A 15,833-nucleotide genomic window follows, 5' to 3' on the forward strand; every position below is an offset into this window, starting at 1 on the left:
CAAAAGTACAATAGTAGGACTAGCTTGAGTTTGTATTATAGGCAGGAAACAAAATGCTTGCAAAAAATATTTTTAAGTAGAAATGAACTTGGAAAGGCGTGATGCATGTGAGGTGGGAATTTGCCTTTACAGCTTTAAATAAGTGTCTGTGGCTCCAGATGTTTATGTACTATGGAGTTACTTGCTGGCATTCCCCAGAGGAGGACAGCCAGCCGCCAAAAAACAATTCCCCTATTGATTTCAACAGAGAAGAACTGGGGTCCTGCATGGTGCAGATACTGAACAGCCACTCCAGTGGGTATAGACATTCATTTCCACATATATTGACATTATTTTCTTAGAACTGGCAAACCTTATGTCGTCTTTCTGGGGGAGCTGCTTTTCTTCCCCGTGGCTTTCATGTGGTCTGAATGTTTGCCCTGTCAAGCACTTTGCACAATAAAAATACACATGAGCACAGTTTTTGGTGTTGCTTGGTGTCATGCAGTGATGGAGAGCACTCAGTGGGGCTGGCGTGAGGGTTAATCAGGCAAGACAACACAGGGGGATTAATGTTACACTGCCTCATTACACTGCCATTGCCTTACATCACCCCACAAGCTATTGACCTTCAGATGGAGTCTCAGGAATAAAAAGAAAGGTTTGATCTCTGGGACTTCTGTTTTGAAACACAACAAATCTGCTCAGAAAGCCTTTTCCACGCTGGAATTTCATAAGCAAGGGAGGGACGGAGGAAGAGTCTTATTTTTTTTCCAGAAAAATCAGGCCCCCGGCTTGCAGTCAGCACAGATCCATTGAAGCCAACGTGGTTTGCAGAGAGGTTTTGGTTACAGGAAGGGTCCAGCACTCCAGCAGGTGGAAGATGTCGGCTTGTAAAGGCAGCATTTGAGTGGCATTGCAAAAGGGATTCTCCAACCATACACCTTCTCCAAGTGAGTGAGGAGAGAGGCTAAGGGCCAGCTCAGGGATGGGGTTTCAGCGGAGAAGCTCTCCATTAAACTGCTTTTGCTGTCTTCAGCCAAGAATGTGACTTACTGGAGTAGCACATTGCCTATCTCCACCACTAGTCGCAAGTGGACATCCCACATGGTGTTCCCATAGCCAGGAGGAATATTCTTGGTCTCCAGAAGGTTTTTGGTCAGGGCCTCAAAGAGTCACCATCATGGTTGGCATGTTCACCTCTAGTTCCCTTCCTTGGGAGTGGATGGAATGGGGCAATTTAATAACTCTGCAGGGCTTCCTACCTTTGCATTTCCATGCCATGGCTACAACATGCTGTTCCCCATCCAAGGGCTCCTGTGCTACCTCCTGGCAGACCTGGCAGGGATGCCTGCTCAGTCTGCAAACAATGGCATGCTCAATAGCTACAAAGAAGGGGCCACATGCTTCAAACCTTTGTTTTTAAACCACTGAACGTCCATCTCAGTCTTGCCGCTACAAAGGCTTTAAATAGCGCAATGTCAGCAGATACCATGCTGATGGGAGTCACCGGCAGTCAGCCATTACCTGTAATGTCTTTAACCAGTCCTCTGGCCCCAGCCTTTTCTGGAGTCATGGATGAACGGACATTCGCCACTAAGTCTCCAACTATGCCATGGAGAGCGGTAAAATTCTCTAGGTTGAAAAGGTGCGTATCGAAGGGTTTGCTTGCTATTTCCTTTAACTCCCCTTCCACTGCATCCTGCACGCCGACTGCAAACATGTTTACACGGGCCGATTTAAGGACAGATGATGGCAGAGCCACATCATCCTGGGATCGTCCGTCCGTTAACACTATAATAATCTGGGGCACGCCTTCACTGGCTCTGCTTCCAGCAGCTTCAGTGAGATGGTTCTCGATTAGGTACTCTAATCCTTTTCCAGTCTTGGTGCCTCCCCCCATGTAAGGCATGTTGGCAATATGGGACAAGACGTCTCGAGTGGAGGGATAGGTATTTAACTGGAACTCTGTGTGGGGGTTTCCGCTGAACTGGACCAGGGCAAAGCGAAAATCATTTCCTCCCACATCTAAAGCTTTTACAACATCATACAGAAACTCTCGAACGAGTTGGAAATGCTGTTTTCCAATGCTCCAAGAGGAATCCACTAGAAATATTATATCAGCCACAGCAACGGTTTTGACAGCTTTAAAAAAACAGATGGGGGTTTAGGATTTTCTATCGGTCAGCACAAACACGCCTCCTCCTCCTCCTCACCCAAATGACCAACAGCCTCTTTTGCATGATGAAAGTGAAGCTTAGCTTCCCCTTATCACCCACAGCAAAACAAGAAGAGCTGGAGGAAAGCCAAGCAGCCATCAGCGCCCTGACACGTTGTGGGACAGGAGGGGACTGCATGCGACCTACCCTTCCCAGGGAGCGGGAGGTGAGATGCTTCTCCCCTCCCAGACCCTCACCGCACAGGTTTGGACACCAGCCCTGAGCCGGACAAAGACACCTGCAGCTTCACATGTGAATTCAGGCTTGCTCAGCTTCCAGCTGCCCATGGTCTCCTGCACATTTTTGCTGACTCAGGGCTTTGCTGGCTCCACAACAGTGCTTGAGGGAGGAAAGGCTTGCTTGGTTTATGCAGCCTGGGTTCTGGCATGATGGTTCCGTGTTTTTCCTGCTGCTAACACCCCTCCTCATTACACCAGCTCTGGTCCCAAAGGCACCAGTTTCTCCTCTTAAAAAATACAAACAGCCTTTCTTCAGGTCGGTGACAGTGCTCTTCTCACTGCAAAAAAGCCCTTCTACACATGCAAGGAGGACAAAACAGCTCTGCCCAGGAGAAAACCTGCTTGAGGCTACCCTGGGTGCACATCCCGCACCCCTGTCCCCACAGAGCATCCTCAAAGGCCACCAGCCAGCAACATGCTCGGGAAGGCACCACACACGTTGGCTAAGGTCTGAAAGGACCCTGAGCCAAATGGGAGCTGAGGAGCAGAAGGTAAACCACAATGTATCATCATGCATGTTAAAAACCAAATGGTGTGAACTAGCAACATGTTTGTACGGGGGCAAAGTCGGGTAAAGCAGTCTGGTCTTACCTGCTTGCTGCTGGGCATGAACCGAGCAAAAGCCTGAGAGTAGGAGGCAGAACATTGCCACAAAGGGCAAATGTCGGTGTTTCCTCATTTTGGCCTTTTATCTGAGTTTTCCTTTTATTTGCTTTGTTTCAAAGCACCCAATGTGAGACCTAAGGGAGAAAAAGGGGGAGAGTGAGAAACAGCAACGGTGCTGGCCAGGCACAGATGAGGCATGAGACAGAAATGCCAAACCATGTGGTTTTGCAATACTTTTGTGGCACTTCAGCAGGAAAAAAATATGTTAATGTTGGACAGAGTCTGCTTCATAGCAAACATTTATTTGCAAGAAGAATAATTGCTCACATAATTGGCATATAATCAGCCCTGTGGACTTAGATGTCTTTCTTCTTGACTATGCCATCCCAGGTAATACCTAATATGTAGGAAAATGGTCAGCCTGGTTTCTACCACCAACTCTCAAAATATATAATGGTTTCTCACCTGTTCTCACCCACACATGGCTAGCTGAAACATCTTAGTCAATGCATCCTATCTTGCTACACTGCTTTCTTATTTTATTTTTTACAAATGCCACAATAATAATTGTCCTGAACATTTCTCTTTGCCTCAGCTTACCTTTTCAGCTGTCCCAAGCATATAAATGAAAATTTAATTACTCTAGACTCAAATGAGCTGCATGACCTGGTTGTACAGCATAAAGCCCTTAGACTCTTCCAAGCTCACAGCCCCAGCAGTGGAATAGCCTGCTCCAGCTGATCATATTTTGGAACAGCACCAAGAATAATATTTCACATGTTGGAGCCAAAAAAATAATTTATGCAGGTTTCTTATCTATGATCCACTTGGCAAGCCTTCTGAAACAATGTCTTCTTCAGGAAAGTTTTGTATCTGTTGTCATAGAGATGGCCAATTTATTATTTAATCTTCATTTCCAGGCCCACAGAGTAGACACCAGCAAGGCTTGCTTAACTGAGAAAATATCCTCCCAAAAGGGAATGCAGTGATTTAATACTTTTCATTCCCCAAAAGGAGATCAATTACACAAATGAGCCAAAAGTGATTCAAATACTTTAAGCTATAAAGCAGGTTACCGTAAAACTAAAAAAAAAAAAAACATTTTCTTATTATCATCCTTGCCAGCTCCATCAATCTAGAAAGCTATACCCAATACAAAAGCCTGAGAGAGCTAGGGGAACAGTAACCCCCTTTTTAAGGAAAGAACTGATAGTTACACTAGTGGCCATCGTTGGCACAGACAGATACAGAAGCAGGTGCTGGGAATTAGGGAAAATTTGGAAATAAACATCTGAACAGCTGATTCCTCTTCCACTGAAGACATACTCCCTAGGGCTATCAGAGAGGGGTTCAGTGAGAAGGAGGGGACAATGTCCACCTATTTCCCAAAACCTGATGCAATCTTGACACTTGCACTCACTCCCTGCATGTCAAAGCTGGGTTGGGGTCTAGTCCTTCTTGGGAGATGGGGTTTATAGTGTTTACCCTTCCATGTGCTCCAGATGGCATTTATGAATGCTGTATAGCATGAGTCAGGGAAAAGCCTACCTTTTCTCCCACGTTTGTATATAAAAGTAATATTAACACCAGGTGGAGAGACATTTAATAGGCACCCAGAGCCAGCAGTTAACACACAGCATTAATTAAGATGTGACAAGTCTTCCTTGTTATTGGCAGCTCCTTGATTTCTAGAGGCAGCTGCTGCAGCCCAGGGGTATCACTATTCATAAAAAGACCAGAAAATCATCCTTTTTAGTTGGCAGCCATCCACCCCCCAGCTATCGAAGTCCATGCCAAACCTCCCAGTGCCTCCAGTACGAGTGAACCTGCTTTGCTGGACCATGTCCCTGATTTACATCTCACTCCCAGAAAATCTGGTTTCACCCAAAGGACACATGGGGAGGGAAAATCTGGGCTCTGCTTCCCGATGGTGCACGATTAGCCACGGGCATTGCTGCAGGCTTCTTCCCCTGAGCACATAAATACAGAAAGGTCTGTAGGTCCCAGAGCTGAGGTTTGCAAAAAGCACTGAGCTAGCGACAACCACCCATTAAACCACACCAGAGCATCTCCCCTCTGGGCAGAAGAGGTTTACGGAATAGCTGCACATTTTTTGAGACAGGCTTTCCTTGCAGCATCCATTGGGAGTAAAAATATGGCTAGCAATGAATGAAAACTGTGAAATAAAATGCACGCTACAGAAAAACAGCCCATTAAAATAATGTACGCTGTAAAAGTGCTAGTATTTATTTTCCGAAACATAGGAAGTTATGTTATCATCCTGTTTATTAGCTGCTGGCATCTAATCCCTATGCAGTCGCAACAGCTGGGGGTGAACAGAGCATCAAGATAAACCAATGAAAATTTATGTCTTGTCAGCTAGTAAATGACAAGATCGAAGCAAACATTTAGGGGTTTTTTGGTTTTAGTCTTGAGCAGCTGCAGAGAGCCTCACAGGGCTGTTTACAGCCACGAAACACAGCAGAAGGGAAAAGCAAATCTCCCCGGTGCTACGAAATCTCTCCTACCAGCAATATCCCCCATAACTCTCCTGCAGCGGTGGGCAACTGGGCTTTAGATGGAATGGGATTTCTAAACTCAGTGGTGGATCTACACCTACATCTTTAGGGTTGCTTTGGCTTGTAACCCCTTGAAGAACTGCTTCGCCACATTCAGACAAGGAGCCCGAGTAGAGTCCAGACTGAGCCCAGCTCCATTAGGTGCCTTTGGGTCATAGTTCAGCTCCGGAGCCTTGTGGTAGAGAATCCACCAACTGTGTTTTATGTACCCCCATCCTAGCAAACCCAAATGACTGGAAACCATGAGTCAGGCGTTGGGGCACGATGAGATTAAACCTGGATATCACAATGTATTAAAACAACACTCAGTCTTAGTTCTGATTTATTTGCTCTGGCCAGCTGGGAAGTATAATGCTTTTTTCAAGCAATAATAAGTTGGCTGGGTTTATTTTTTAATCACCTTATTTTCTATTTTAGTCTTTAGGATGCCTCCAGGTCTATTTTCAGCTTCTTTGTAGCCTCCATCTCACAATTTTCAGTTACATGAAAGAAGATGAACTTGTTCACCAATAACAGATGAGTTTTAGCATCATGCTTCCCCAAAACCATCCTAAAATCACAGTAACTGAGATCAGTTATTAAAAGCAAAACAAATCACAGTCTTGCAAGAAGAGGTGATTGATGTCTCTTAGAGACTGACTGACAATTTATGGAAAAAAATGGAGCATTTAAGTACAGATGTTCCTGATCAGGGTTTTCCCTTATATTCTTCCCTCCACAGCACCCTTGTTAGTACAGGTGGAAGAGTTGGGTATTTGTGAGAAGTGATAAATGAGGAGCTGATCTTCCTGCAAGGGATGGTCCTTGAGAAGAAACAGCAAGGGCAGCAGCTTTATTTTTGTAGAGGTAATGTATCTCTTGGAAGGGTTTTGGAGAGTTTGAATCAAGCCTCTGCTTAGCTTTGGTTTCATTGAGTCAAAGTCTCTAGCTCAGTGAGAAAGGTGAGTTTCAGAGAGTAAGTGATGTGGGTTTTATTGCTGGGACTTAAGTCTTTCTTGGCTTGCCTTAGTGAGGCACAACAAGTAACTTTGCTCAATATGTTCTTGCTTTATGTCCTAAATCACTGCTGATTACAGAAGCCAGAGGCAGTACCAGCTTGCAGAGGGTAGAGGATAAGACCAGGAATGTGAACTTGTGCTTATTCACTTTAATTCTTGATTATGACAAGTATTTATTTTGCAGCTTTATTCTCCTGGTTTGTTATTTTCCATAAGGCAATTTAATCCTCAATTTTTCTTTCTATTTTTTCTTTTTTTTATGACAAGTTTTTTGCAGTCCTGTGGGGGTGAAAGCTCTGGTGGAGCTTTTGATATAACAACTGCAAGCTGGAAAAAAATGCTGAAAACATTTACTACTGAGTGCCTTTAGAAAAGGAAAGCATTTTCCTGAACTGCTAAGAATTAGCACCAGAACCTGATCTCTTAACAATTCACGTGTTAAAAGATTAACTCATAGGGTCTTCAATAATCTGAAAGTTTTACGTCTGTTGAGAGTTTATGTAGTGTGTGGTGACCTCTTCATATTACAGTATGTCCTTCTTTTCATCAGAAGATATACATCTGTTACTAATAATGCTTTCAAAAGGCAAGCATTTCTACCACTAAAGCAATGAAGTGATTTCCTTAAATATTTTTCCCAGCAGCTATTTTTTGCTTATTGCATGCTTCTCTGTGCACAAAATCTGACATCCTACATATCCTTTTTATTTGAGTGTATATTTCAAGTTCATTTTCTAAGTAATCATTTGCATATGTTTTTTTTCACTCCAGCGTAGCTAAAATGAAATGCGTAGAAGTGCAAAGCAGATGACTAGACTTACAGGCAAAACATAAAAGATAGAGAAAAATTACTACAGCTGTTACGTATCACTTTGATTCACTATATGTGCCTCTCATCTGGGATGCCTGACTTTGACAGGGAGGGGAAGTATCTATGGTGTAAATAGAAATCTGATGTGTACAATGCACAGATATGGACGGGTGCTATGGTGGGTAGAGGGAATAATTAATGTTGCTGCAAAATACCTCTTAAATCTGAACTCCCAGCTGAGCAGTGCTGTAGGTACTGATGTTTTCTGTCTTGCTGGACTGCACAGCTTGAGCTGTCAGATGGCTTTTCTGTACTAGTGTTTTGTAGCTGCCTGGTGCTTTTCTTCAGGGCTAAAGTACTGAACTGGGCAGAACTTACTTTTGGGGTATGATAACCAGGAAATCCAAAACTAGTGACTTATTTGAGAAATCCGTTCCTATTAGTTCTCCCTCCCCATGATAGTGGTGTTGCTGTGGGGAGATGAGCAGTCTTTGGGAGAGGACAGAGGACCCAAAGCAATCTGGTAGGTGGAGTTATGACTTGAGTGCTCTTATGGGGACAAAAGGCTTGGGTTTGGGTTTTTTGCCTTGGGCAGCCTGTGCAGCTTTGCTGGCTGGCACAGCCGGGGACCTTTGAGATGCCTCACTGTCCTCAAACAAAGTACATAATGTCCAATTTTACTGCCCAGCCCCAAGGGAATCTCCTGAAAACAGCTTGAATATAAGGCAGCAAAAAAGTTGTGACCTTAAATTCCCTTTGTATGTGGGATGGGTCATCTTGCACTAGGAGAAAGGTGTGTATTTGCATCTGGATCCCAACGGCTTCTCTGTAAGAGGAACAGGCAGGACCAGAGGGAGGGTGAAGCGTTGTCCTGCAGATGCAGTGTGAGACAAAATGCCATGATCATCCTTGGAGCTCTTTAAAAGTCTGTTCCATGGGAATGTCAGGGTCAAAACCAAGAGGCCTCTGCCTTCATCTGTGTTTGTTTGTGGGGATCTCCCCATGCCTTATTGTAACCCTGTTTCCCAAACAAGATGCTGAGCCTGAAATCCCCTTGTCTTGGCTGTTCTCTGCTATATGCACATCCCTGGGAGGCAGCAGCAGGAACATGAGGCTGCTGCAAGCCTTGCCAGCATTCACTGAGAACAACTATTTGCAGTACCAGTAGTGGGATGCACATCCAGTTGTGGCTGTGGAGCAAGCAGGGAGCAGAAACAGCTCCCAGTATCCTGATGTGGAACCATCGTAGCACAGAATGTCCTCTAGAGGTGATTCATGCTCCTCTCTTGGCTGGAAAAAGCATCAGCCAAAAACCACTCCCAGAGCGATTTGGACACCTAGGAGGCTAAATGCCATGGGTTTTTTTGTTTTTGTTTCCCCCCCCCGTGAAATAGCTCAGTCACCTCAGAAAAGGGACATAAGCCTCTAAGCACCTGGCGACCCCTTCATCATATGGCACCAAATATCACCTGGCCACACAGCCTCCAGAGAAGCAAGACTATATCAAGAGACCTGGGATGAGCTGTATGGGACAGATTTTGGATTTATTCACAGCTCTGAGGAGTTGAGTGGAGACATTTTAATTTGCACCAGCTCTTTTGAAGGATTTTCATTAACGTTACTGTCATCTGGCACTGGAGAGGTGAGAGCTGCTCCTGAAAACATTGCTTCCCACAAATATAGATCTGAGCGTTAAATACAAACAAACCTAAAAGGATGGAAAGTTTTCCTGCTTTTGCAAACCACTTGAGCTCCAGTTTTTTTGAAAGCCAGCATTTAGCAAAGCGACAGAGTTATGTTGCGTTTATATCCTATCAGGGCAAGTTCCCCAGTGCTAGCATTTAATATGAATCACATTCATTTTTGTTCTTATAAGCATGCTAGTGTCTTAATATGGTTGTTTTCTTCATCTGAAGACTGAGACTAAAATAGAGTCTTTAAGAGGAAAGGGAGTATTTAATTAAAAAAAAAAATAAAATAAAATAGAGGAAACTCCCTCAAAGATCAATGACTCTTTATGTATAGTAACCTAAGCTTCCCAGTGCCCCTCCACCCAAACAAATTGGGTCCTTAATGTGGAACACAGATCACTTAAGAAGGTGGAAAAAGTGATGGTCAGGCAGAGCGCTGGGGCTGGCTGTGATTCACAGCGGGGAGCAGGCATGCCATGCCACCCGCCGCCAGCCCTGCTGCTGAGCACGCCCAGCGCGGGGCAACCTCATCCCTCTGCTGCACATCAAATGCAGCCAGGCTGGGGAAACAGTGCAAGGCTGGCGACAATGTGTAGTTACCAGAGTTTGCACTGATGGAAGAAATAAGATGTTCCCTTCCTTCCTGTTCCCAGACAGGCACGTAGCAAGAGTTACAGAAAGAACTTTTTCCTTGACGTGTGAGGAATACAGTACAGTGGGGACTGGTTTAGCTCACCCTGAAATCAGGGAAAGTTAATGCATTTCAATGGAAAAATACAAAGATACCTGAAAACCAGGAAGGGAACCTAGGAGGCTGCTGGAAAATGGAAAGGGAATGAATGAATGAATGACAAGGGGTAGCAGCAAGCATGCAGCCCTGCACTCCTGCCTGAAAAATGCCATTGCACCCTGGTCATGGTCAGCTTCTCTGCGATGACCGGAGTGGCACGAGAGTGTAAGGTTGAGGATGGAAAGCCTCTTCTTCCTGGTCTCTGGGTGCTATGTTGGTATTTCTGGTACTGCTGAGTTAAGGGATAGCACCAGGGAGATACATAGTTGTCTCTGCTCCACCTCTGCATCCATACAAAACCTTGGAGGAGTCCCCCAGCTCCTGGCAACAGCCACCAGCTGCAGGTATGTCTCTAGCCTCCAGAAAGCTCCCAAACTGGATGGTTGTGCCCCAGAAACAGCACTATATAAGCTCAGTAATTATCCAGTCACAAATACTGATTATTTTAATTTTTTTTAACCAGTAAGTAAGGGGGTAAAGCCAGAAGTTTGGAAAAAAAAAAATAATAATGCAATATTCCTACCCTGAGAGCATACATGAGTCATTGCAGCAACCAGAAATGAACTGAGTTTCCCATTGCACCCATTGGAACCAGAATGGCTTTGGCCACCTCCATTCCAGGCAGTTTTGGCCCCTGTGTATGGTCAGGAAACCAATTTGGCTGCAACCCCTTCTCACCCTGAGCTCTGGTTGGAAAGGGAGGGTTTTGCTGAGCCAGGAGGGCTGGTGGTGGGGTGTCTCCAGGATTAATCATAGCCGCCCCCTCAGCAAGAGCATTTCTGTGTGCAAAGCCCTGGGGAGCCAAGGGCAATTGGGGCTATGGGGGGAAAGGGCTGGGAAAAAAAGTCAGGAGGGAGCAGGATGGGGGCTGTAGAGAGAGGAGGTGGCTGCTTGCAGCACTGGAGAGCCCTTGGAGGAAAAAATATCTGATGTGTGGCCAATTTCCCTCTCTGTGGATGACCATGAGATGATGAGGATTGTGCCTGGAGCCACAGTTGTGCTGGCCCACCCTGGAGCAGTAAGGACATGTCCAGCAGCAGGACCTGCGTGGGGTGGATAGGCTGATGATGGGATGAGCATCTCTGGCCAGTTCATCCTACCTCACTTTGAGGCAGGAGGGGTGAGGGCTGCTGTCAATTCCCCTGGTCCTGGGGACATGGGAAAGGGACAATGAGACAACCCTTTTGTCACACTCCTTACAGGGTCCCATTCATGCACTTATCTCCTTATGTCCAAGCAGCTCCTCAAACCATTATGTGCCCTCCTTGGAGCAATCACTCCACTTCTTCCCAGGGACATCCCACTCCCATCCCACCAAGCTGTTGCTGCAGTGATTTCAAGGTATCAAAAGCAAACAGTGTCCCACAGCAGCCAGGAGGCAAAAAAAAACCCTGCTTGGTGTTTTTGAATTAAATTCCCGTGTGCCGGTGGGGCCAGGAGTGTCCCTGTGCACCTGTGGTGCATCACCTTGGTGAGGAGACTCCAGGTGTGAGCAAGCTGGCTGCATCACTCTACTTTTTCGAGCCAGATACAAGCCTGGGAATAGCTTTCCTCTGATGACACTGGTCTGTGCATGGGATGGGTTTTGTCCAAAATTCCTTGAAAACTCCCCAAAAGCCTAACAGCCCACCAAGGAGAGTGAACGCAGCACAGCAGCTGCTGCACCCAGGCTAAGGGATCCCGTGTGGAAAGCAACACTTACCCCTGAGCGAACCCCCAGAAATGTTGCTTATTCCAGGATTTTCCACTCCGAAGCGCCTCTCACCCTTGCTTCATGGTGTGTTGGTGTTGCTCAGCCTTCCCGGTCCCCACTCGCCTTGCTTGATGGGGTGTGAGCACTGGCAGGGCAAGGGAAATGGGGGTGCGCTAGTCCCCGCCAGACGGCCACTGCGGGTCTGAGCGAGGCTGGAGGAGGCAGCTGGCTCGGGAGTGCCGGGGGGCCGAGCGATCCGACGCTACAAATGGGATCCAGATGGTTGGTGCTGGCGTTCCCTGGGCTGAGGTCAGAGCTGCTCATCACACGCAGTCCCCCCCCCCCGGCAATGGGGGACGCCTCTGCTCTGTGTGGCTTCCCCTTCCTGCGCTGGCCCTGCCGGTTCCAAAATACTTCTCCCTGTTATAATTGAGAAGAAATATGTATAAAACCAGGAAAAAAAAGCCCTGCAGGGTTGCAGGAGCTGATTTAACCGTGCCTTTTGGTCAGGAAGGGCTGGACTTGGATGTTTGCAGGAGCTAGGACGTGCCAAGGACCATACCAAGTTACACAGGGCTCCAGCGAAGTGCCTTTTGGGGATGCTTGAGGCTGCAGAAAGCTCAGCCTCTCCTCCTGAACAGTTATAAGCATCAGCACAGGGGGAGAGTGTCTCTTTTCAATGTAGTTTCCTATTTAGATGTAACAGGGTTTTCTTTTTTTTAACCTGCCCAGATAGGGAGTGAGAAGTGTGGGGAGTTATGTTTTACATAACTTATAAACAGCCCCTTAGCAGAAAGATAAATATTTTAAAATGCACATAGCCTAGTTAAAGGCTTAAAGTAAAAGTTTGAAAGGCAACAAATCAAGTCAGTAAGTTCCTGAGTGGTGATTTTAAATTTTTTTTTTTTTTTTCAATCTATTTGCTGTGGAAAAAATACATTTAACCTTTTATTAGGCAGATGCAAGCAGGCAGATGGGGGCTAAATTTATTCCTCTACCTCAAATGACAGCATGTCACTGGCTTAAGTTAAACATTTTGGTCTGGACTGGGTTATGTTTTGTAAGAAATAATGGTATGGAAACATTAATTCTTATCTCTTGCCCTTGCTTGGGTCCATATAAGGCTGGAACAGAGATGGCGTCCCTAGAATCAAATAGTCAAATTCTCTTCATTTCAAATGGGGATTTATGATGTTTGCTCTAGGTTTTGTGCTGTTTGCAAGACCAGCCACATAAAGAAATAGCTGGAATGCTTTAGGAAAGTGCTGAGCCCTTGAACTGATGCAATAGTTCATTTTAGAAATAGTGCTTGGCTTGGTGCTTGCAGAGACTGAGCACTGACCTTGCAGAGAGATCCAGCACAACCATCCCCAGCTGCGTGCCTGAAAGCAAACAGGGTGTCGTGTCCCCCTCCCCAAATCTGGTGAGCTGGAGCTCACAGGCAGGGTGTTCCCAAATAATAAATGTGCCTGGGAAAAGGGAGCTGCAGCTCCTTGCTGGGTGTTGGTGGGCAGCTGAACAAGGGATGGAGGGAACAGGGTCTGCTAGAAAGCAGTGGCAAACACGTAAGAGCAGCCAAGGTGGGTGAGGGACAGCTGCTGAAGGATAAAGTACGTACAGTGGAGGTTCACTATGCTGGCAGTAGCATCCAAGCCGAATTATTTTCCTTTTGAATTCAGCTGCCAGGTGGGGAAGCCCAACAGGAATGTTGTGGTGGCACCAGGACAACCCCATAAAGCAGCAACACGTGGTCATACTCATTCTCACCCCGGTGCCAGTCTCCTGCTGAAGAGGCAGGTGATGTGCTGTCCTGTGTCTTCTCCTGCATTTGAGCTTTCAGGCTACCACCTCTCCTGTACAGGTGGCAGCAGGGCTGAGAGGCACAAGAATTGCATCCTTCCAGTTTGCTGCCACCAGTGGAAACCAGTATGGTTCAATCATACGAGCTCAATGGCAACTGGGATCTGTGTTCCCATTAGTTCAGATAATCTTCAAAACCCAGAGTTTTCTGTGTGCCAATGAAGGAATGCAAGCAAACAGTTTTAAGTCACTGGCAAAAACAAAATAATAAAGCATGGAAAAGCTTCAGCCACTCCAGAAGAGTTGTGAAAAATAGCTAAGATAGAGATTTGGAGATAAATAACGTAATGTTATTGGCAAAATGTATAGGACCTGAATTGTATACCTATCCCAGCTTGACTGAGAACATATTTAACTTGGAAGTTAGTATTATTCTTTTTGCGATGCAGAATTTGTCTTAATATGGTTTTAATATTGAAGTGACTTTTACCAAGTGCTCCAATAATTAAATGAGACTACAAGAGGTCTTAAATTCCCATCTGCTTGCCTTTATGACTGTAATAACCAAGCTGAAAGGTTTTCCTTTCCAAAAAGGGGCTTTGTAGCTGGCGCACTGGGGGAGAACAGCCAGCCAGGATGCTGAGGGCGTTTTGGGGTGGGGTTATTTTTTTCCTTTTCCCCTTCCACTCATGATCCTTTACAATCCTTCCTTTAGTAGTTAGTTCCCTCCACGTTTATGTTGGTGACCCCCTGAAAAACAATTCCCATTCACCATGGCAGCAACAGGGAACCCAGGCGTGTCCCCAGTGACGTTCTTGGGGTGAGTAAAACCCCTGGGGAAGGGGTGACATCTGCAGGGACAGACTTCTTTCCATCCTCAGACATCAAGCAAACCCTCTCTGATAATTAGGAAAAGACTGAATCACACCACGTTGGTAGTTTCTAGAGACAGCTGGGGCTAAGTTTAGAAATATTTTTCTCCCTGATGTATTAATAACTAGACATGATTAACGCTATGAGTCAGGAAGAGGGTTTTGAGGAATTCTTTTTCCACCCACGACAAAAAAAAAAAAAAAAAAAAAAAAAAAAGCCCTGTGTGCTACATCCTTGCTTGAATGCAAAGGGGACCTTTATGTCTTCCCCTCCCCAGAATAAGGTCTCAGCTTCAGAACCTTAAAAATTCAGTGAAACCAGCAGAGAGTGGTGAAATCGTGCAGTTCTTTTCTGTGTGCAGATGTGCTTCAGCTGAGCCATTCCTACCCCTGATTTAAGAAAATACTCCATGGATTTCCCCCATATGATTCACGCAAGCACAGGATGTCCCGCTCTGGGTCACATATGGTGGGGACATCCAGGAGAATCCTGCCTTGGCTCCATCCTTGAGCACCATCTGCTGGCTTTTCCTCCAGGGACTCTTCAGGCACCCACCAAACCCAAGGTCACCTTCTTCCCTCAAATAAAACCTGCCCTGATAGTGGGTTCAAGGCAGGCTGCACTAGGAGGAGGCTTGGAAAAGACTTGGGGACATTATGAGCATCCCAATAAACTGGGTGCAACCTGGGCTTAATTGCAATCAGAGCACATCTCCTAATCGTCACCAGGGGAGGGAGGTTTGTGCCCCAGCACAAGATGGTGGGGTGTACCTTAGCGTGTTCCAAGGGCTCCTTGGGGTAGTGCTGGGGGAACTGGAATCTTGGGATCTCTCTGCCAGCTCTTTTTTTACAGGTAATTTGTCTGCTCTAAGCTCCTTAGCCGCCATTCAGTGGGTTTTGTCTCCCTTGCTTAATGAAGGACAAAATATGGGGGTCAGTGTGACTGCTGTAGGGGAAAGAGCTGTCATATGGAGTCAGGCAAAGGCTGGAGTCTTGTGGTTGTAGTTCCCACAATTTTGAAAAGCAGCAGCAGGAAAAGCCTTAAGAATGAAACTAAAAATGTCAGTGTCTCCCATGCTACGGGAGAAAAATCCCTCCTGGGAGGAGAAATGGTTTAGGGCTAATTGAAAAGTGGTTTCCTTCCTTTCTTCCCTCTTCTTAAGTGTTACCATTTAAAAAGCTTCACCTAGTGGGGCTTGTTAGAAGGTATTTTAATTAATGTTATTAATATATATTATTATCGGAGTCACTGAAATGCATTGTGCTATGTGTCTCTTTTTTTCTTACCCCACAATTTGAAGCTTTTAAAAATCTCTGCATATGCTAGAAGGCATTTTTCTTTTGATAAATCATTGATTTCTTAAAAGGATGCCTGTTTTGTTGTAACATTTCTGAGGCTAATACTGCTAATAAATCATGGCAACAGGCTAGCCCCAGAAGAATTGGCAAAAACAAACCTACAACAGCGCTACATGCATTATCTGAGTGTATATATAGCCTTAATCTATGGCCTATAGGAGAGATTGTAACTTAAAGAAACCTGGAGCCCTGACCAA

The 15,833-nt window shown here is 45.6% G+C and overlaps 1 protein-coding gene across 7 annotated transcripts in view; it reads right to left on the minus strand.

The window, feature by feature from the left end:
- COL6A3 (collagen type VI alpha 3 chain) overlaps positions 1-11,819 on the minus strand; it is a 62,086-nt gene extending 50,267 nt beyond the window's left edge. For 2 of the 7 annotated variants that reach the window (XM_082054951.1, XM_082054950.1), the window contains exons 1-2: positions 11,615-11,819; positions 3,029-3,177 (exon numbers count right to left, since the gene is read on the minus strand). In XM_082054951.1, the coding sequence (XP_081911077.1) occupies positions 3,029-3,116 (88 nt within the window). In that variant the 5' untranslated portion in view covers positions 3,117-3,177; positions 11,615-11,819. Of the gene's footprint in view, positions 1-1,506; positions 2,125-3,028; positions 3,178-11,614 lie in introns of all 7 variants that reach the window. The other 5 variants (XM_082054953.1, XM_082054952.1, XM_082054955.1 and 2 more) reach the window with 4 other exon arrangements.
- Between the last annotated feature and the right edge of the window lie 4,014 nt (positions 11,820-15,833).

This window comes from Streptopelia decaocto (genome assembly GCF_964273445.1).
Source record: "Streptopelia decaocto genome assembly, chromosome: 6".
NCBI classification, from domain to species: Eukaryota; Metazoa; Chordata; class Aves; order Columbiformes; family Columbidae; genus Streptopelia; species Streptopelia decaocto.